At 31.0% G+C, this 23,122-nt stretch overlaps 1 protein-coding gene and 1 long non-coding RNA gene across 2 annotated transcripts; one reads left to right on the top strand and one right to left on the bottom strand.

Annotated features, from left to right (window-relative positions):
• Positions 1-8,817: 8,817 nt before the first annotated feature.
• Positions 8,818-11,917, top strand: LOC107954778 (uncharacterized). Its single transcript, XR_001699688.2, has 4 exons — positions 8,818-9,216; positions 9,578-9,745; positions 10,705-11,058; positions 11,144-11,917. It is a non-coding gene; the product is annotated as an uncharacterized lncRNA (long non-coding RNA).
• Positions 11,918-12,080: 163 nt separating this feature from the next.
• LOC121218432 (uncharacterized) lies at positions 12,081-12,651 on the bottom strand. Its single transcript, XM_041095620.1, has 3 exons — positions 12,526-12,651; positions 12,258-12,434; positions 12,081-12,170 (listed from the first exon to the last, which is right to left on the bottom strand). The coding sequence occupies exons 1-3, from the start codon at positions 12,649-12,651 to the stop codon at positions 12,081-12,083; spliced, it is 393 nt and encodes a 130-aa protein (XP_040951554.1).
• Between the last annotated feature and the right edge of the window lie 10,471 nt (positions 12,652-23,122).

Here is a 23,122-nt window from a genome sequence, read left to right as displayed (position 1 = left end):
AAACATGTTATAATTTCAAATTAATAATAAAATACTTTCTTCAACTTTAGATTGGTGGTCCCGACACCACTGTCCGACTAGGCCCAAAATTGGGCTATTACAATTAGCTTTGGTGAGCCTGTATAGAAATGATACTTATATACACTAGTGAGTGATAACAAACACTAACCACATGATAAAAAATACTAACCACTTGAGTAACCATATACTAGATTTTAACTAACTGTGATTGCAGTGCAAAGGAATTAACGGAGATTACATAATAATAATTTCTACACCAAAACTAATTTCGACAGAGGACTATGATACAATTTGGAAATCACATGAAATATCTACTTGAAAAGGTAAGTATCTCTAAGGACCTTGTTGAGCAGACAATTGTTGCTCCCATTTTCACCTTTCTCCACCTATGCTACGTACCTTCTTCCTTTTTGTCTTTAATGCTCATTTTCTTTCATTTTCATTTTATATCATATATTAGAGATTTTGAATCCTAGTGATAATTGTGTGTTTGGAATTTTTTATTTGTAAGAGGAGGAAGAAGATGAACAGTATGGCATGAGATCACAGATTGCTTGAGATGTCTAATATTGTAGGATTCTACCGACTTTGATTGCAGTGCAAAGGAATCAACAGCGATTACATAATAATAATAATAATAATAATAACAACAACTTAATACATTTCACATAATAATAAAATAACGTATCATTATCAAAACAATTTTTTTTTACTTTCCCATTTATTAATATCTTTTAAATTATTAATTCCATCAATTTAATTTAAAAGTCTTTACTTGAAATCGCATGAAATATTTACTTGAAAAAGACCCTGTGCTGCTCCCTTCTTCACTTGCAAGTATCTCTAAGAACCTTGTGTTGTTCCCTTCTTCACCTGCAAGTATCTCTAAGGACCTTATGTTGCTCCCTTCTTTCCTTTTCGTCCTTGTTAGAACTATACTGAAGAAACGATAATGAACGAAATACAGAGAATAGTATTTGCTGAATATTCTTAGTATCATTAGCTTTGGTGAACCTGTACAGAAATGATACTTATATACATTAGTGAGTGATAACAAACACTAACCACTTGATAACAAATACTAACGACTTGACTAACCATATATCAGATTGTAACTGACTGTGATTGCAGTGCAAAGGAATCAAAGGAGATTACATAATAATAATAATAATAATAATTTCCACACCAAAAATAATTTCCTAGAGGACTATGATACAATTTGGAAATCGCATGAAATATTTACTTGAAGAGGCAAGTATCTCTAAGGACCCTGTTGAGCAGACAATTGCTACTCCCTTCTTCACATTTCTTCACATATGCTATGTACCTTCCTCCTTTTTGTCCTTAATGCTTCTTTTCATTCTTTTTCATTTTATATAAGATATTAGAGATTTTGAATCCTAGTTATAATTGTGCTTTTTGGCCTTTTTTGTTTGTAATAGGAGGAAGAAGATGAACAGTACGGCATGGGATCATAGATTGCTAGAGATGTCTAATATCGTAGGATTCTACTGACTTTGATTGCAGTGCAAAGGAATCAACAGAGATTACATAATAATAATAACTTAATACATTTCACATAATAATAAAATAACGTATCATCATCAAAACAATTTTTTTTACTTTCCTATTTATTAATATCTTTTAAATTATTAATAATGTATCATCATCAAAACAATTTTTTTACTTTCCCATTTATTAATATCTTTTAAATTATTAATTCCATCAATTTGATTTAAAAGTCTTTACTTGAAATTGCATGAAATCGTATGAAATATTTACTTGAAAAGGACCCCGTGCTACTCCATTCTTCACCTGCAAGTATCTCTAAGGATCATGTGCTGTTCCCTTCTTCACCTACAAGTATCTCTAAGGACCTTGTGCTGCTTCCTTCTTTCCTTTTCATCCTTTTTAGAACTATACTAAAAAAATGATAATGAATGAAATACAGATAATAGTATTTGCTGAATATTCTTAGTATCATTAGCTTTGGTGAGCCTGTACAGAAATGATACTTATATACACTAGTGAGTAATAACAAACACTAACCACTTGATAACAAATATTAACCACTTGACTAATCGTATACCAGATTGTAACTGACTGTGATTGCAGTGCAAATGAATCAACGGAGATTACATAATAATAATAATAATAATAATAATAATAATAATAATTTCCACACCAAAAATAATTTCCACAGAGGACTATGATACAATTTGGAAATCGCATGAAAGATTTACTTGAAAAGGCAAGTATCTCTAAGGACCGTATTGAGCAGACTATTGCTGCTCCCTTCTTCGCCTTTCTTCACCTATGTTACGTACCTTCTTTCTTTTTGTCCTTAATGCTCATTTTCATTCTTTTTTATTTTATATCAGATATTAGAGATTTTGAATCCTAGTGATAATTGTGTGTTTGGCCTTTTTTGTTTGTAAGGGGAGGAAGAAGATGAACAGTACGACATGGGATTATAGATTGTTAGAGATGTCTAATATCGTAGTATTCCACCGGCTTTGATTGCAATGCAAAGGAATCAATGGAGATTACATAATAATAATAATAATAATAATATAATAACTTAATGCATTTCACATAATAATAAAATAACGTATAATTATCAAAACAATTTTTTTACTTTCTCATTTATTAATATCTTTTAAATTATTAATTCCATCAATTTGATTTAAAAGTCTTTACTTGAAATCGCATAAAATCGCATGAAATATTTACTTGAAAAGGACCCCGTGCTACTCCCTTCTTCACCTACAAGTATCTCTAAGGACCCTGTGCTGCTCCCTTCTTTCCTTTTCGTCCTTGTTAGAACTATACTGAAGAAATGATAATGAACGAAATACAGAGAATAATATTTGCTGAATATTCTTAGTATTATTACCTTTGGTGAGCCTATACAGGAATGATACTTACATACATTAGTGAGTGATAACAAACACTAACCACTTGATAACAAATACTAACCACTTGACTAACCATATACCACATTGTAACTGACTATGATTGTAGTGCAAAGGAATCAACGGAGATTACATAATAATAATAATAATAACAATATTAATAATAATAATTTCCACGTCAAAAATAATTTCCACAGAAGACTATGATACAATTTGGAAATCACATGAAATATTTACTTGTAAAGGTAAGTATCTCTAAGGACCCTGTGAGCAGACAATTGCTACTCCCTTCTTCGCCTTTCTTCACCTATGCTATGTACCTTCTTCTTTTTTGTCCTTAATGCTCCTTTTCATTCTTTTTATTTTATATCAGATATTAGAGTTTTTGAATCCTAGTGATAATTGTGTGTTTGGCGTTTTTTGTTTGTAAGGGGAGGAGGAAGATGAACTGTATAGCATGGGATTACAGATTGCTGGAGATGTCTAATATTGTAGTATTCCACCGACTTTGATTGTAGTGCAAAGGAATCAACCGAGATTACATAATAATAATAATAATAATAATAATAGTAATAATAATAATAACAACTTAATAAATTTCAAATAATAATAAAAGTTCTATATCTTCTTTTATGATTCTACTACATGGAGATTATATTACATAAACAGAAACAAACTTCATACTTGGAGGAGCCAAACGAAAGAGCAACAAAGATAGTAAAGACATTATCTTAAAGTCATTATGGTATAATAAAGATCTGGCTTAGGTTTGTCTTACTCGTTAGGTTTAGGTTTGTCTTCCTAGTCAGGTTTAGGTTTGTCTTCCTCGCCATTGTAGTAAATAATTTCACGGTGGAGCCCTTTCTTTATGAGGTTGGCGCCTAGAGCCATTGTTGTGTTCAGCATTCTCCCCTCCCGAAGAGATACCATGACAATATAGTAGGTCTCCAGATCATTTTCAAGTTCCATCCATGTTAGATACCTCATGGCTAGAGGAAAATTTTCTGATGTACACAATGCTTTAATCACCTTATGTGAAGCAGCAGGATTACGAAACAAACCCTAGGTTATCATCTTTCCAACTACAACTAACGCATTTTTATTACTTTCAGGAGTTAAACATTTAGGTGGTAGGTTAACATTCCGAGGAAATGGTGGCAGGTAAGTATTCCGTAAAATAAAAGCGCATAGTTTAAAAAGATAAAGAGAACTTTTTAGAGGTTTTCGAGGGAAGCTGAAATTCATGGTGAAAGACTGTTAAAAAAACTAAGGGTTTTTGTGGGATAGAAGATGAGCAAGAGCGTAAATTTTTATTAATACACAATACAATTACAATATGACACACACACAAAAATGACGTAGACGGGGGAGAGTAAATCTAAGTGACGTAGGCAGGCATCCCTATAACTGAGACTACATTTACAAGAGAAAAGAAAATTTTTATTAATATACAATACAATTACAATATGACACACAAAAAAAAGTGAAAACTCCAACCCCTATTTATAGAATTTAGTGACCATTTGGTTATTGACACTTAGTAACATTATTATCATTAATTTCACAAATATCTAATAACTACAATATTCATGTCTAATATCTAATCTTCAAAATGATATCCTATTTTTTATTTTATATTCTATAATATTCCAAAGAAACTATATCTTAAAAGTTAATGTTTGACTTTCATCTAGAGGTTACATTTGCTTTCAACAAAAACTAATCAAAACGACATGATCCTGTAAAAGTCAAGTTTCAGGAGCTCTGTAGCACCCCAAACCTGGCCCAGACGTTATGGCCGGATCCGGCATGCCACATCAAAAACGTAAAAAAAAAATTTCCATTCTAAGTCCAGAAAACCGTACTTGATGTTCAAATGATTAATTCATTAAGGTTTAAGGTGAATGGAAGTTGTGCACCAGGTAGGAAGCTGGAAAAAGAGGAGGTGAGTCCATCGGACTACTTAAGTACCATGCTCCCTTCGGATCCAATCCTAGACATGCACACCGCCATTATCATAATTTCACTGCAAGCTGTCTTCCTGAGCAACAGTCACTAAATCATTTATAACTGGAGCTACGAAACTCCAAATCAAGTTTCGTTAATTTTCCCTGAAAATAGGCCCATATATCTTCTATCCATAAAATTTTCAGAATTTTTGGTATGGCCAATCAATACCAGATTTTTCTTAAAATTTCTCATGTTTCACTGTTTGACTAATCTGACCACTCTTCATTACGAATCAAATTTCTCATTGTACAGAATTCAAAATATGTTCTCGCTTATTCCATTTAAAACTAGACTCATTAAGATTTAATTACATAATTTATTCAGCTTCTAATTCATCTCCCACAATTTATGGTGATTTTCCAAAGTCACGTCACTGCTGCTGTCTCAAGCAGATTTATTACCAAATCAGCTCTTTCACACATACCTTGCATGCATGTTATTTAAACATCTATATCACCAATCAATCATCACATATCTATGATTTTACTTAAGTATAATCTCCATTTCATCATTTTAAAGCACAACATGTTAGCCGATTTTTCCCTTTAGCATCTAAGGCACATGCATGCTCATTTGTTTGGCTCAACTTCACCTATCTTCCATTTTTCATCAAAAGAACATGAAACAACAACCATTTCCTTCATTTTAAGTCATGACTAAATGCTCACAACACAACTAACAACCAAAATATGCTTCAAGAGTTAAGGTAGAATCAAGAAGAACTCATGAACATCAAGATAGAAGCAAACTACCATGAACTTACCTTCAATTTTCTTCCCCAAGTGACTGAACATTCAAGAGCTTTCTCCTCTCCTTTCTCTTCTCTAACTTTAGGCTATGATGAACAAAGATGGACAAAACTTTGTTCTTTTCACCCCTTTTTCTTTTAATAAAATTTCATATTTCATCCATTTAATTCTTTAATACAAAAGACATGAAATGCCCATCATGAAACATTTACCTAAACCATTATCATGGAACATTTACCTAACTCATTATCATGGAATATTTACCTAATCCATTATCATGAAACATTTACCTAACCCATTATCAATTTGTATCAATTTGTGCCATAAATTATGGATATCAAGTGCTCATATTGTCTACAACAACATGATGGCTGGCCACTTCATGTAAAATGGGAGGTTTGTCATGCAAATCCTCCTATTTTGCACTCCTATTTATTTGGCCACTTCAATTTAGCCTATAGCATTTTCAAACATTTTCACATAGGTCATATTTCATAATTTCACTCCCTTTTTCTTATGGAACAAAAATTAACTAAAATTACCGGGTTCTATCTTAAGCTTAGGCCTTCTAGAGGCCCACTAACATAATTAAACCTATGCCAACATTCACAGGATTCCCAGAAAATTGAGGCGTTACAAGCTCTATCAGACTGAAGGGTAATGATGATTGTTTTGCTGTAATGAGTCTCGGTTAAAATCTGCAGAGTAGATGGAGTGACTAGGCATAGGTTTTATTGGAGGTGGGCTTGGGTTCTTAGGTTGGTGTCCTTGTTGGGCTTTTAGGTGAATTTTGAATTTAGCGTAGGCTTGTTTTGGATTTAACCTCTCTTTATGAGGTTGGCATAGAGAGCCATTCATGTGTTCACCATTCTCAGCTTCCAAAGAGATCTAATGACCACCAAGTAGGTATCCACATCATTTTCTAATTTCATATGTGTTAGATACCTCACGACAAAAGAAAATTTTCCTGCTTCATTAAATGAATTAATTAAAATCATAGATTCAATAGGACTAAGATGCATAACTAACTTGATATTCTTACCAAAAATGGTTAACACATTATGAAGTTGTTTCATTTGATGGTATGCACAAATCTCAACAATAAGTTTATACGAAATGAGATCTTTTAGGTGATGGGCTATTTTCCGACTTAACACATTTATCCGTCTTAAAAAAAGTCAGTCCACTAACCACCTGGTAACCAAGGGGAGAGTAATTCTGAACGACGTAGACGAGCGTCGCTATAACCAAGACTTACAATTACAAGAGAAAAGAATCATGTTTTCTTTTTGGATTGAATTTTGATAGGAAGAATGTTGAAATTTATTTGAGTTTAATAGCGATATGGGGATGGGTAAAATTTATTAAAGTTAGATTTATTTAAGTTGATGTTTTTCAAGTATGGAATATCAATCGAACTTGCAAGGGATTCGAATATTTATAAGTTGAAATGCATTAATTTAAGTTTGAGAATTTATGTTATGGTCGTTTTAGTAAATAAAAAAATCTTAATTAGATAAATACAAGTTTTAGGACAATATTATTGTAGATAAAAGCAATTTTCTTAATATCACCTTGGGTAATCTCACAAATAATCCTATTTGGTGAATTAATGGGATTGTTGACAAATCCTAGCTTTGGCATGGGATATAATCTCCTTTTACCTTTTACCTAATTAAAAAAAAAACCAATTGAATTGCATGTAAAAATCTCAATAGTACATTTATAAGGAATAACAATTTGCTTATAAAATGAAAGAGCTTTTATTTTTCATAAAACGTAATCTCTAGGCATGTAGATAGCAATATTATAATTGCTTAATAAATACGTAAAATTAATTAATTACCATTTATTAAATCCTGTGCAATTGTGTAAATTTTTTACTAAATTTTTTGTGAAATTTTAATACGTTTGAAATAATAATAATGAAATTGCAATATTTATGAAGATTTTGATATAAATAATTTAATTTTGAGAAATTTCTATTTTTGCTTGATGTTTAAATGAGGATTGAAATTTTTATTTTCCTTTTGAAAACTTTTTAAAAAAATATTTTAATTAAATCCTGTAAATTTTTTAAAACTCTTAATATATATTTTTTTTTGAAAATTTTAATTGATCTTTTTTAAAACTTTTGAAATTTTCATTAATCCCTAATTTTTTTTAAAATTCAGTTAAACTTTTTGAAAATTATATTAAACCCTCAAAGTTTAATCCCAACCATCTTCCATGCACAAAAACTTAAAATAATTCTCACTTTATTCCAAAAAGAATAAACATAACAGTACTTGCCTTGCTTTGGAAATTAACTTTTTCGTCATTGCATTACAGAAACAACAAACTTTGTATCGGAGTTAAATATTTAGATGGTGAGGTACATGGAGGAGCAAAAAGATAGAGTATTGTGTCATCTGGATCCCTTTCGTGCATATTTAGATCCAACCCTCTCTTTATTACAGTTGCAAAAAGAGCCATCCCTTTCTTGTGGAAGTTTTTCTCACTAAGATACTGAATGACTGAGGCGTAACTTTCGAGGTCATTTACAAATCCCACTCGAGTTACATGATGAATGGCCTCACAGAGTTTTCCTGCTTCATTAAATGAATGAATCAAAACCAAATATTCAACAGGCCTAGAATGCATACCTAACTTGATATTCTTGCAAAAAGCGGTTAATGCATTATAAAGTTTTTTTATTTTGACAATTCAAAAATCTCGAAGGTACATTTATACGAAATGAGATCTTTAGGTGGTGGTTCACTTTTCGGCTTAACACATTTATCCTGCTTACTTTCCAGAATGAGATCTTTAGGTGGTGGGTTAGAATATGGAGCAAAACGGAATAGTTTAGCAGTAGGAGAAGCAGAGCTGCTTGGGCGTTTTAGTGACTTAACACATTTTGTTTGGAATTGAAGTTCAATTGAAAAAAAAATTCAAGATATTTTGTATATAGTAAATGTTAACTTTGTAACAAATTTAGACTTTTTAATATAGGGATTAAATTGATCCATTTAATAATAGAGGGACTAATTTGAAAAGAAAGAAAACTGGCGTGGGCATAACCCAATGTAATCCTGAAATTGGTCCATTATAACAGCCATAACCAATAGTGGGTTCTAAGTCTACAATAAAAACCCAAAACCAGCAAACATTTGTCCTCGCCAAGAAAGAAACCCTAAATCTATGCCCTCAAATGAAATCAAATAAACACTGAACAACAAAGAACGGGGAAACACTCGGATACTAAAACCATTTTTTTGGGGAAGCCACGAAAAGGGTTTTGTTCAGAGGCATTTCGCTCTCTACTCACAATTTTCTTCACTCTTATACCAAAACCAGCCAAAACCCAGTTCACTCGTTCACCCCACTCGCCGCTTCAACTCGGTCTCGACTCAGGTTGTACTCATCCGAATCAGATTCTCCCGTTGAAAAGAAGCCTGACCCTGGTATAGAATCTGCTTCAGTAGCGGAAGCCCATGTCGAGGATGTTGCTTTGCCTGTTGTGGATATAAGTGATAAAGGTAAAAAATGGGTTAAAAAAATATTGGATTCGGGCTTCTATTTGGCAATTTGTTTTCTTGTGTTTTTTGTTTAGATGATGAGAAAGGAAAGTCAAGGCGAATGAACAAGTTTGATTTTTTTTATTGGTTTGTTATGTTCATGTTAGTCTGGTAAAAAGTCTTAAACTGGGTCTGAGGATTTAATCTGTACTTTTCCTTTGCTGGAATTTACTTTTTTTTTATTTGGAAATTATTTGTTTGGTTGTTGAGAAAGGAAGGGAAACTAAATCATGATATATATATTTGTTTGGATAATGAGCAAAGCAAGTGATAGTTTGTTTCTTACTTATATTGTTTAACTTTATTAGTTGTTTGGTGCCAGAGCTGGAAGCCCGAATCAAGAAATACTCAGAAGGGAATCTAGAGGCAATCCTTCCAATTCTTCACGCCATTTTGCAGAGAATGTTGGCTGGGAAGCATGACGAGGCTGATGAATTGCGGAGAAAGCTGAAAACCCATGGTTTTTGCAGAAAATAAGTCTCATTCTCGGGTAAGATTTTTTAGTTCGAGCTCGATACGAATTTTCAATCTTTTTATATAAAGAATGAGTTCCTGGTAAAAAGTTTGCATTTCTTGTTATTAGTAAAATTCAATTTTCATTTATTTAATCTCCAATTTCATTTGTGATTCGTTTTGATTTTGTTGATTTAAATTTATCAAATATTATTTTCTTCATTTATGTTATTCATCTTTTAATGGAAAATTTTCAATTTTGATTTATTTAATATCCAATTGCAGTTTAGAATGTCATTTGTTTTGGTTTGGTTATTTTAGATTTGTCAAATATTTTGTTTATATTTGGGTACTATTACAAGTTTAGAAATTAAGTGAGGTGATGTAATAATTAGGACTCAAACCTACTAATATAATTTTTCAAGTTCAGACCTAACAATCAAGTCTAAAATTTTGTTACGGTCTAGTTTAATACATCGACAATTCTACTTTGAATTAAGAAAGCCCATAATTAAAAATTTCAGGAATTCAATCTTTATATAAAAATTCAGGGTCCTATTCGAATTTTAAAATTGGATACACAAATAAGAAATTAGATCAAAAGTAGGAAGCATATGATACGATATGACACAAAATTCCTGTTTTTTTAACAGTAAATCGGTAAACTTGTGGTCTTTTTTTACAATCTCAATCTAGTTGTGTCGAAGAAACAAAGCTTATTATCAGATAGAACCAGCGTTGCCGAAAAATGGCTCTCGTCGATGCCTGATGACTTTTAAGCCGCGCCCTCTCTTTTTCTTCTTCCTTTCCTTCTCTTTCTCGCCTCACAGTTGCTCTCCTCAACAAAACCCCAGTTTTATTCCCGAAGCAACCAAAATCCTGACCTGAACCAAGACATCCGGGTTTGGCTACTCGCCTTTATATTTGAAAGCCTTATGAAGTCTACCTCGATTTATATTCGAAATGTTACTGAATTAATATTTATCCACTATACAGATAGGACGGAAGCCTTATGAAGTTATGGTGGTAGACAGGAAGTTCGTATACAAGCAAACTGGGAAGCCTGTCCATACTCTCGAAGAAACTGGCGGTGCTATGTGGTTTTTTGTCCTCAGTACATAGAAGATCTTGTACGTTGGTGTGAAGAAAAAGGGTACATTTCAAAATTCGAGTTTCTTGGCAGGTGGTGCTACCATTGCTGCTGGAAGATTAGTTGTTGACAATGGCGTCCTTAAGGCAGTTTGGCCACACAGTGGACATTACCGTCCGTTAGAAGAAAACTTTAATGAAAGCTTTAACAACTTCATTTCATTTCTGAGGGAGAACAATGTAGGTCATAACAATGTCAAGGTAAAAAAAAGGTACTATTCTTTTTGCAAATGAAAAGAATGTGCTGATTATTGTTGCTGATAATGCTTGTTTTTATTATATTCAGATGACTCCGGTGGATGAGGAAGGAAACTTGGCTGGCAAGCAATGAAGCAGTAACCGACTTAGATGTAACTCGTCTGAATATGACTTTTAACTTCAAGGCTGAGGAGATCAATGTCAAAGACTCGATTGATCAAATGCGATAGTTGATTCATGGGGAACATGAAGCCAAGTCAAGGAGGTTCCACAGCCTTAGCTGAAAACAATGTAGCTTTTGTGCCTAGTTGTAATAGAGATAATTCAATGGATTCATCTTTGGTGGATGATTATGCAATAGAGGAGGAAACCGTTAGTTCGGAACTGGATTGTTATGAAAATCATGGAGATAATGATGTGGAAGACCCTTCCTGTTCCTGATGAATTGATTCTTCAAAGGGGTAACTCTAAAAGAGTATCCACATGCAAGTGGACTACAGGGGCAGCGTAACAGATCCCAGATTGGTTGTACGAAGAAAAACCCCCGAAACTCCAATTCTGTGTTTGGGAGTAACTGAAGAAATGAGAACCTTGAATTCATCTGTGCTCAAGACGAAAATTTTGTGAAAGAGAAGCATCCATTCCTAGAGTGCAGTATTATAAAGGAACACTTGCAGCCACAAGTACATTCTCTGTTAGTTCATTCTTTGGGATGAATAGAAAAGATGATATAGGACTTGCTTTATCATTCTTTTAAAAAACCAGATCTCTGTACACATTAAAAAAAAATCATCTTGTACCATACTCTTGTACAAAATTTGCTTAACTATTTGAATACAATTGGTCAGGCATTGAAATGCAACATTATGGTACATGTAAAAGGAATTCATAAAGAGAATTTTGGGTTGCTTTTTGACATGCTATATAAATTATGTACAGCGTGGGAGCTTACGATAGCCTTTGCGAAGGAACATTGTGATGTCTATAATGGATAAAGAAGCAGCAACAAAAGCTCCATCATCGGTTCAAATGGTTGTGGAAGCATTAGCCGGAGATTTAGAATGGCGAGACACAAATGATTCTACAAGTGGATTCACAAGATGTGGAGCTTCATCCTGCATGCACATCAGTAATACAGCAATGAATTATCATATTTGTTAACAGAAAAACCTGCCGAACCAAAGTTTCATGAAAGAGCAAACCTGAGGGCAGTGGCCAACATTGGGGAGGACTAGTTTCATGAGAGAGCAAACCTGAGGGCAGTGGCCAACATTAGTGAGGACGACAAAGTCTTCTACAGTATCAAAATCCTCGTAGGCTCTTCCGAGTTCGATGCTTTCCCATGGATCCTTGTCACCCCATGCTATCAAGACAGGACACTGCAAAAAGAGAGAAACAAGCAACATAAACTAACATGGAAACTGAAGGGAAAAGAAGACGGCATACGAGAAATCAGTTTAAGAAACTTACTTCAACCTGCGGAAGTAATTCCTTGGGCAGGGGACCACCTGAGTAGCATATGAACTCAAGAAAAACATCAACAGCGCCAGGTTCAATTCCTGGATGTAGGATAATCTGAACTAGTTCTTCGGTCATTGGAGAGGTGTCATGGTAACACTTGAGGTTGTAAAGTGATAGAGCAAAAAATTAGCAGCAAAAGCTCACCTGATCTGTCAAATTTTAATACTTTATTCACTAAGAAGTAAATAATTAGTAGATTATTTTAAAAATAAATATATTTATTAAAAATTATGTTAAAATGATAAAGTTTAAGATTTTTTGGGGGGGGGATTTTTATTAAGTTTTGTGACAAGTATGCTTTTTAAGTTTTTTTTTTCAAATGAATGATGATATATTATTGGTTTAATATGTTATTTTTTTCCAATGTACCTCAATATCATTTTCATTGTTTTGCAATGAGTTTGGATTGGATTGTCTTGAATCCAACTATACAAGAGATACTTTGCTTTATGTACATCATAACATGTATGATGCTACTCACATCATTGAAAAAAGGAGCTCTTACTTTTCTCGTAGAGTATAAAGACACATTCTATTACATAGGCCTTCACATTTTGTAATAGAAGTATGAATTGACATGTAATCTTGCATAACTCATAATGATAAGCACTAATTCATTTACGGCGACAACATGTCACCCACATAAAATGACAGAGTTACAAAATTTTCTTTCGTTCTTTTAACATGAGTAAAGTGATCTTTATCAATTATGGTTAAATCAAACTAAACAATTTCTTAATAAAAAATAGCATATCACTATTTGAAAAATCACTTAAGATCATAAAATTGATCTTCATAACTTGCTCAGACTATGCATTTGACCTTTGTCAATGAAATCTACTTTGTCTATGTAGATTCCAAATTTTCATTTGGAAAAGATAGCTTTTACATCTGTTTGACTAACTCCGAACTCCAAATATCTAAAATTAGTACATTGGAAAAAATAAGTGTGAAGGTAAATCTCACAACAAGAGAGAAAGTCTATGCAAATGCATAAGATGATTGGAAATCAGTTTACAAAACTGATTCCTAGAGATTTTTTAAAGGAATGTCAAAACTCTAGGATTGCAAGTTGAATAATATATTCTTGTCCTCACTTGAGTTAATGTTGATAATGATTAATGCATTCAAAAGTTTAGTACTTCGCTTCCTGAAAACATACACAAGTATATATATGTTAAGTACATACATAAGATTAAAGGCATGTCAGACATATGATTGACCTTCTTACATAGACAATCACCTCTTTAGCTTAGTGCCAGATAGAGATGATTTCGTTTGAAGCTTTAAAACTATGAGTTTTAATAAGAGCTCAAGCTTAAAATGGAATCGTCTTGACAATAGATCAGGATGAGGTCATATAGTTATGAAATAATGACCGAAAGTGAATATAAGATCTCACATTTCACTTTATATGTCTTTTATTCTAGGTGAAAGTCTTGTTGTTGAATCTATTAATAAAGTAAAGTCGTGAACTCGAGTTAGATACTAAGTGTATTTGAATTATCACTTGTATGGTATTGATTTTTTGATAAAGACATACACTTCAAGGAAAGTGAGAGTAATACCATAGCATGTGTTTCATACCACTTGTGTATTATATGACCAAAATGGATAATAGAAGATTTGATATCTGCTTCTATGTTGTGTCAGACCCATGAGATCAACTGAAGATCTATACTAAGTACCCTTATGACCTTTAATTGTTTCTTGAAGTTTTAGTTCAATTTTAGTTATCTTAGTAGGCTATCAATGATCATGTATGGTTCAATCTATTGGGACATATCTAGAGAGTAGTTGAATTGAAATAGAAAAATTCGAGGAAATGGGAAGAACATTAGAGTGTCTCATTTAATTATATTCATAAGTCGACCAGTTATGTTTTATATTGTGAACATAATTGTGAATACAAAAAGTTTATTAATCATTCATAGCAAAAGAGATGATGGGAAACTTTGAAATGCACTCAATGAATCTAAGGTACTGTATATTAATTCTACTCATACTTAGGAGTTGCTATATATACCTAACAATTGTATGACAGTCAATATGTTGGTCCCATGACTTATTTTTAAGGGTGTTTAAATGATTAATCGATCAGTTAATCAAACCGAATTAGTATTAATCAAAATTTTTAATTCTTTAATCATTAACCGAATCAAATTTATATGTTTTATTTTTTTAGTTAAAACAAGTATAAAACATATCAAAAAAAATTGATAATGTTCATTTAACCGAATTAACTAATTTAACCGAATTAATAATAGCGTAATACATACAATATATAATATATAATATTATTTATTAAGTTCGGTTAATTCGATTAATTACCTGATTTCAAACTAAATTAAACATTAACGGAAATTGCAAAAAACTTTTATCTAACCTTCGACAGAACTAGATCGATTAACTAACTAGTTAACTGAATTAGAATTTAAACACCCCTACTTATTTCCTTGTATAAAACTTATTTAAAAAAAAAAGAAGAAATAATTATAAAGTATTATACCCCATTATGTGGAACTAAGAGATGTTAGGTTTGGAGGCCCATAATGGGCTATCCATTCAAGGTAACTATAATTAAAAATTTGAAACCGCCAAAAAGGCAGTTTTCATATTTCCACGTATAACCCAAGGAGGTTGGTGGATTAAAAAATAAAAGAGAAAAGGTTGAAACTGTTTTTCTTTATCAAAAATTTAAACAACTTTAAAAGGAATTATTTTTCTAATACCTGATTTCACTTTTGATCAAACCATTCAATGTTTCTTTCTTTTTTTAAAATTTAAACTCTTAATTATGTTAGCTAAAATATAAAATTGTATTTAACCTATTAACTAAATTCCTGATTTAGTTTAAATTATTAATTAACATCTAAAATATTATCTAACATTTCTAATCATCTTAACTAAACTAAAGCTTTAATTATCATAATATAATTTAAATTCCTAATTATCTTAATCTACACAAAATCTAATCTAAAATATTTATAAAAATACAGCCAGAGCTGTGTATCCCGGGTAAGAAAATTAGTTTTAAAACATTCTTTTACATTTTTATATTTTTTAATTTATATATATTTAATTTATTATTATTTTAAGCTTTTTTAATTTTTTTCAATTTTTTAATAATTTATATATTTTTGTATCATTTATACTAATTTTTTTTAATTTTTTTCATTTTTATATAATTTTATAACTTTTGCAATTTTTAAATATTTATGATTTTCTATAGTTTTAATGGTTTTGAATTTAAAACACCATATTTCGTCAAATGGTGAAAACAATTTCTCATAATGGCTATTGTTGCTCTTTCATGGTTGATCGTTAACTTTAACGGGTGATGGGCTTAATTGATTGAAATTTTAATGTTCAAAGGCTTTGAAGACCCTTTAGCCAAAATTAAAATAATTAAGATAAAAAAAATTTAAAAGTTCGTTTAAAATATCAAATTTTATACTAATTAGTACAAGTTGATATTGACAAAAATAGGTCGAAACACACCAAAATAATCAAACACAAAAAAATTTTGATTGAACGAAACATAAACTATTTGGTACTGATTAAAACCGAAACAGTACCAACTAATGCCATTTTAATACTCACAAGAAATTTGCAATGTTTTAGGGATGCCAGGAAATCTTTTAATTTTTATTAAAAGAATTTGGCTTACCTAATTAGTTTATGGCAACTAGGAGAAGGACCGATTTGAATGATAACTCCACTTTTACACTTTGGCTTAATTAGTTCAATTTTAACTTAACAATATGATCAACTTTTTCCTTTTTCTTAGGTTATCTCATATTATGAAAAAGCACCTCCATTGGAATTTAAGGTTTTATTAGACAAATGCTTTAAGCAATTAATAGTTGCAAGTGTGGACTTAGATAACGTAGCAATTAAATCAATAGGAGTTGGGATGTTCTAATCCCATTGAATTACTATAGGATATGTTGTATCAAACCAATAAATTAACCCAAGTACTTAACTTACTAATGTTTTGATTACGTATTTTAAATATATTTCATGTCAAATTTGGATCAACATTTAATGTCCAAATTAATGCTAACTTACTAATAGTAACTTCCGCAAGTCGGCCTAGACGTTAAGATTGAATCCAAAAGATTAAATTGGTCACCGAAATGGCCTACTAGAACTATCGGACTTTTTAGAAAACAATTATTTAAAACATTTGCTTACTTTTGAAGAAAAACTTTGCTTGTTATCGTCTTTTCACTAAAAAATATTTTTTCCAAAAAATGATGGATTTTAAAGTTTACTTAGTAAAAGTTGATTTCCAATTCATTTACTTTTTTAAATTCTTATTTTCATGAGATCTCAGCAGAAAAGTGATATTCAAAGAGAAACCAGAATTTCATGCATAATTAGTTCAAAATCCATGTTTCAATATCCTAATATTCAAATTAAATGTCATGCATGCAAAATAAACCCAAACCTTAAGTCTCGTGTCAAAGTTTGAATAAAACAATACAATTCCAAATAATAGAAATTATAATAATAAATCTAAAATACTTTTAATAAAAAATCTATTAATCTGAGCTGAGACCTTCCAGATATTGTGTCTGCGTCCTAACCTGGTAGGTTATCTGTAAAGATGGAAAATAAAAGGGGTGAGCTTAAGCTCAGTGTGAGTCTAATCACAAGAAAATCTGTGTAACACAGTGGTCAAAGCATACAAAATAACAATTCTTAGAATAATCATCGTATAGCAATTCACAGTATTGGTTTTCCAATTCAACATTTCACTATAATATTTCAGATTCATAGTTTGTACGCACCTGTTTATGAATGGCAATATAATTTTAGTTTATCAGAAAAGGTCCTACCTAACTCCGCTGCACACCACACTATGAGTTCCTCAGAACTCATCTATCCATACACATCAAGTTGTGGATAAACCACCACTGATTTGCAGATAAACTGCCACTTCGTTATAAAAATTACAAATAAACCACTAGTATATTTAGATAAAATATTTAAAGGTAAACTACCACTAGGTTGCAAATTATTAAACTGTCACTCTTTCTCCATACATATCATCCCACCCCATGCAATGCAATATGGCATGCTTTGTAACAAAACAATGCAAAAAAAAAATAGACATGTTTATCATGCATTCAGTTCAACATTAGCAGTAGACATGTTTAACATGTACTCAATAAGGTGGTAATAGTATTATCATTAATAGTTTATCAGTATTACAATGACAATAGGCATGTAATATTCACATCTCATACAATATAACAATAGGAATTTAGTCATTAAGTCACAGATTCTAGAATAAACACAATATCAAGGACTTAATTGAGTGAATAAAAAAATTTTAAAAATAATTCAAGGGATATATGACGACTAAATTGAACATATGATAAATTTTTAGGCAAAATGTAAAGCATGGGTCACACGGCTGTATGGCCAGGCCATGTGAGAAACGTAATACCGTGTGTGAGGATTAGATGGTCATGTGGCCAACCGTGTAACAACATGATGTCGTGTGGAAAACAATAAATTACCGTACAGGAAGGACACGAGTGTGTAACATGCTGAGGCTGTATGGTTCACGAAGTCCCTAAAACCTACATGTGCACATGGTTGTGTGATGGTGTGGACCACACGGCAGTATGGCCTTAATCCTACACACGGTCACCATTGATTCACTTGGAAAAGCACACACCTTTCACCACAGTTCTAGTTGATGTTCCTCACGCTCGATTTTGGTCTGATTCGCCTAAATCCGGTTTGTTTGTTGGCAAATATAGAGGTGCTATTGACGGCAATTACAAAACCAATAAAAAAACAATTTAACGAGAGATGATTTGATTCGAGAAAGTAAAATATTCGACAAAAACTATGATAAAAATATGGTGTATATAACATTCCGAAACCTGATCTAGAAATTTTAACCTCGCAAGTGAAGGTTCGCCAATGTTTCGGCAAACTAGGGTTCGTCAAAAAAGATATTAGTAAGGAGTTCGCCAGTGTTCTAGCGAACTGGAGTACGCCAAAGGATGTGGTAAAGGGTTTGCTAAATTCATTAAAAGTTGTGTTTGCCAGTCTATTTGGCGAGCTAAGGTTCCCTAGTTAAGTTATGAATTGGGGGTTCGCCGGTTAAAAGTCGAGTCAGACTAAACTTAGGAAATAAATATATTGTGTATCTAAGATACTTTTCATACACGTAACCTTATTTTAAACTGAATAGGGTTCCTAAGTTAAATAAGGTATCCTAAGATCACTAAGATACTTAGTGCCTATAAATACAACCGTTATTCCATGAAAAATTCTCTCATTGTTATTCTATTGTCAAATATTTGTTCTGAACCAAGTTCGTAGCAACCAAGGTAAGCATTTGTCTTATTAGGGTTGATTATCCAGAAAGCTAGGTTTGCTTGCATGTGTGAATTTCGTAAGTTTTATTTGTTTAAGTAATTTGAGTGTTTATGCATGTTGAGAACCAACCAGACCATCTACAGTAAGGATAAAGGCAAAGCAAAACTCATTTAAATTTTCAGCTTTATCAGTGAGTGGTTAAGAATTTCCATAAGTGTGGTAATCGTCATGTTTTTTAGTATGAATGCTTAGAGTTCGTAACTTGTATGCAAATTGTTATGTTTTTCAAGAACCTTGATTTTTTTTAAAACTAATTTCCAAGAGTAAGTTTTTCCTATAAAACTCTGTTTTTTAAAGTTTTAATACTCTGTTTTCAAGATATGTTTTTAAGCTATGTTTTAAATATATGTTTTATGCATGCTCCTATGCAAGCCTGTGTTTTGAAGATATGTTTTACGCATGCTCCTATGCAAGTCTATGTTTTAAAACATGTTTTGAAAGTACAGTTCTATAAGCTATGATTTTGCGAGCTCTATGTGATAAGTTTCTGTGCGAGTGCCTTTGCGAGTTTATATGTTGGATATATTTGTATACCAAATGATTGTGAGTACTCACCTACAAGTTCTTTGATTTGGGCGTTGAGGCCTTGAGACATGTGGAGAGATAAAGGAATGTCGAGCTATGCTACATTCAATAGGACATGTTGGTGTACAGGAGAGTGTTTAGCTTATGTTACACTTACAAGACATGTTAAGGACTCTTTGAGTCATTCTAAGGCGTAATAAGGAGATCCACATATCCAACAAAACAAGACAAGATAAGATAAGTAAGTTAAGAAAAGTGCGAGAACATATTTTATATTCCTCAGCCATTCCGATAAGACAAGTATGTGAACATGTTTCATTCTATATAAGATTTGTTTTCAAACAAGAACAAGCTAAGTTTTTAAATATGATTTTCAGTAAGTACATGTGAAATTGTTTTCAAACTTATATGATTTTATGACAAGCAGGTTCTGTGAACTGGATCTCGCACCTTCACTGCGAACCCAGCACGCGATGCGATTTTTTCAGACTAAGTCTTCTTTCTGTTTTAAACTTTGTATTTTAAGCATACGTTGATGATTCCTGATTATTCATCGAGTTCACAATGAACTCACCCACTCCTCTCTTACTTCACAAGTAAGTAAGTTGCGGATGGCAGTGGCGAGGCTCATCTCTGAACAAATAATGCGAACCTGGGGAAATAGGCGATGGGGTTTTATTTATGTGGGTTTAGATTTATCATAATATGATTCTATTAATGAAACAATTTCCTTAAAGCTTAAGTTTATTCTTTTAATATTTTGTGAACCATGAAGTTAAACCTTTATTACTAATTTAATCTCAGCATGAATATAGTTTGACGTTTCTCTAATTCTCCTAGCATGAGTACCATGTGGCATTCTTTCAATTTTTCTAAAGTATGTATTAACATCATACATGAGCCAATTTTTTTTGCGAAGTATTATTTTCTGCGACCTTTGTATGTTTGCGACCCCCCTATATGCTTGCGAACCGTTAGGTGCCATAACCTTACTACTTAGCAAACCCTACCTAAGTATGAAAACTCTTGCATGAACGTCCCTTTGGTTGCGAAGCCCGTTTGTATGTGAACCTATGATGTTTCATTTTAGTGCGAAATTAGGAAGTATGTGAACCACAGATATTTTACGAAGCCGTGCTTTTTATGCAAACTCATGTTGTACTTTACAATGCGAACTTATGCATGCAAACCTTATAACAAAATTTTAAGTACCTGTGCATTTATGTTTGAATGTGCGTACTCTAAAGTATATTGTTTATTTCTCCTGCGTGAACCCTTACGTTTTACTGCATAATTAACATGCGAACCCTTCCCTCATTTTGTTTGATAAGCTTGCATGATTTACATTGTATGATATTATTTCGTTGTTATGCTATAACTTATCATATACATTCCAAGTAAGTGGTGTGTTGGAGGTTAGGTTGGGAGTTGATGAAGGGTCACTTCGGTGGCTAATGTAGCTCGCCAAATTTGGGTTGAACCTACTCGATCAGGTTTAGATTATAAATTATTTATAAGTTTAATATATATAAATAAAATAGTTGTATAATTAAATAATTATTTTTACAATACTTTATATAGTTATAGTTTTAAAAAAATATTTTTATAATTAAAATACTATTATCTTATTCAAAATATTGATATTGATATTATTTAATTTATTATTGAATATGATTAATTTAGGCTTGTATAAAATTTTTATAGAAAATATAAGTAAAATATTCATTTAAAATATAAATAAAATATAATTTATTTAACTCAGGGTAAATAATGTCAATTTGTACTTATTCCTTTTATATTCATTATTATCATTTTATCCAACTAAACCATGTAATATCAATATTTATATACTGAGTTAATGTAATATTTGTCCTCCCCAAAATTACACCTATATATCACTTTGGTACTTCAAGTTTCCAACCATGTATTAGTTTGCCCCAATTGTTAACCATGGCGTCACCAAGTTCATATTTTCTCAAAATAAATTAAAACAATAAGGAAAATTTGGGAAATAGAAATATAGGAAGAAATTATAAAAAAATTCTCAATTTTTTTAAAAAAATCAGAAAAAAAATATAAATTTATATAAAATTCGAAGAAATTAAAAAAAATTGGAAAGTTAACTAATTTTCAGGAAATTTCAATATTTTGGAAAAACTTTAAAGCTTTCCATTTTTTTAAATTTATTTGATATTTTTCTGAATTTGTTGATATTCTTTTGTATTTTCGTTTTTTTAACTATTAAAAAGTATTTTTTTTAAATATTTAGAATTTTTTATATTCTTTTGTATTTCCATTTTTTTTCCTTTTTTAACTACTGAAAATTAATTTTTAATTGAATTTTTTATATTTTTTAAATATTTAAAAGTATTTTTTAAAATTTTTAGAAATTTTATATAACTTTTCATATATATTTTGTTCTGATTTGTTAATTTTGTTTGAGATTTATCTAAATTTGTTTGAAAATTATTTGTACTTTTGTATTTTTAAAAAATAAAAATAATTTTTAAATTTCTTTGAATTTTTATATAATTTTACATAAATTTTTAGATTTTTAGAAAAATGATATTTTTTATATTTTTCAATTTTTTGAATTTATTTCAAGAAAATATGAATTATAATTTTTTAAGTGATTGGGGCAAAGTGATACATAGCTATTTCCATTATTAGCTAAAGGCGAATGATTCGTAGATATAACCATTTTTGTAGCATTGAATTATAGTAAACTAAACGTGTGGTTTGGGTAAGAAACCCAGTGGTCTCATGCCTCTAGAGCTGGCTTTACTTCTAATTAAGATTAGATAACCCACAACTAGGACCTTCATCTCCTAATCCCATTCAATTACTTTTGTTCTATCATTAATATAATCCAACTTATCATTGTAGCTCTATGGGGCAATTAGATTAAATGTTAAATTAGTATTTACATCTTGAATTTTTTTTAATTTAATATTATATCAAACATTTTAGTGTCTAAGCTTGAGTTTAAGGTCTAAATTAAATACCTAAACTTAATTTTTTAGTTCAAATTGATTCAAATAATGAAATACTAATTTGAAGTAAAAAATCAAGTTCAAGTATCTAATTTAAATTGAATCTTCAAGTATTTAATTAGACAAAAAAAAATCTTAAATACTAATTTAAACCCTAAAATCAAGTTTAAGTACCAACATGTATAGTTATCTAATATTTAAATTTGATCCACCTAATTTTATTTTTTTTTAGTAGAGTGCGATGAGAAAGTTAGTACTGACACACACCACGCACAGATAGAAATATACACACACCAAAATAAACACTCATTATATATATAAAAAAAACATTTAAGTTTTTTAACTCCCATTAGGTAAATGGAAATAAGAAGATATGCTTCACACAAAATTTAAAAGCATTTAATTTTTAACTAACATTAGACAAATGGAAATGGAAAGACTCATTCGTAATATTTTTAAGTTTAAGGATGAGTCTAATTTATCTAAACACTATGATTTTTATTTTTATTTTTTTGGTGATAAAAGATGAGTGAGAAAAGGTAGTAAGCTAAGTAGGGGAATAATATCTCAAACAAATAATTAAAAAGGTCTTTCAAATGTGGCTATAAATACCTGAAAAGCAA

The sequence above is a fragment of the Gossypium hirsutum genome, chromosome A03 (assembly GCF_007990345.1).
Source record: "Gossypium hirsutum isolate 1008001.06 chromosome A03, Gossypium_hirsutum_v2.1, whole genome shotgun sequence".
NCBI classification, from domain to species: domain Eukaryota; kingdom Viridiplantae; phylum Streptophyta; class Magnoliopsida; order Malvales; family Malvaceae; genus Gossypium; species Gossypium hirsutum.
This window is presented reverse-complemented; position numbering and strand designations above follow the sequence as displayed.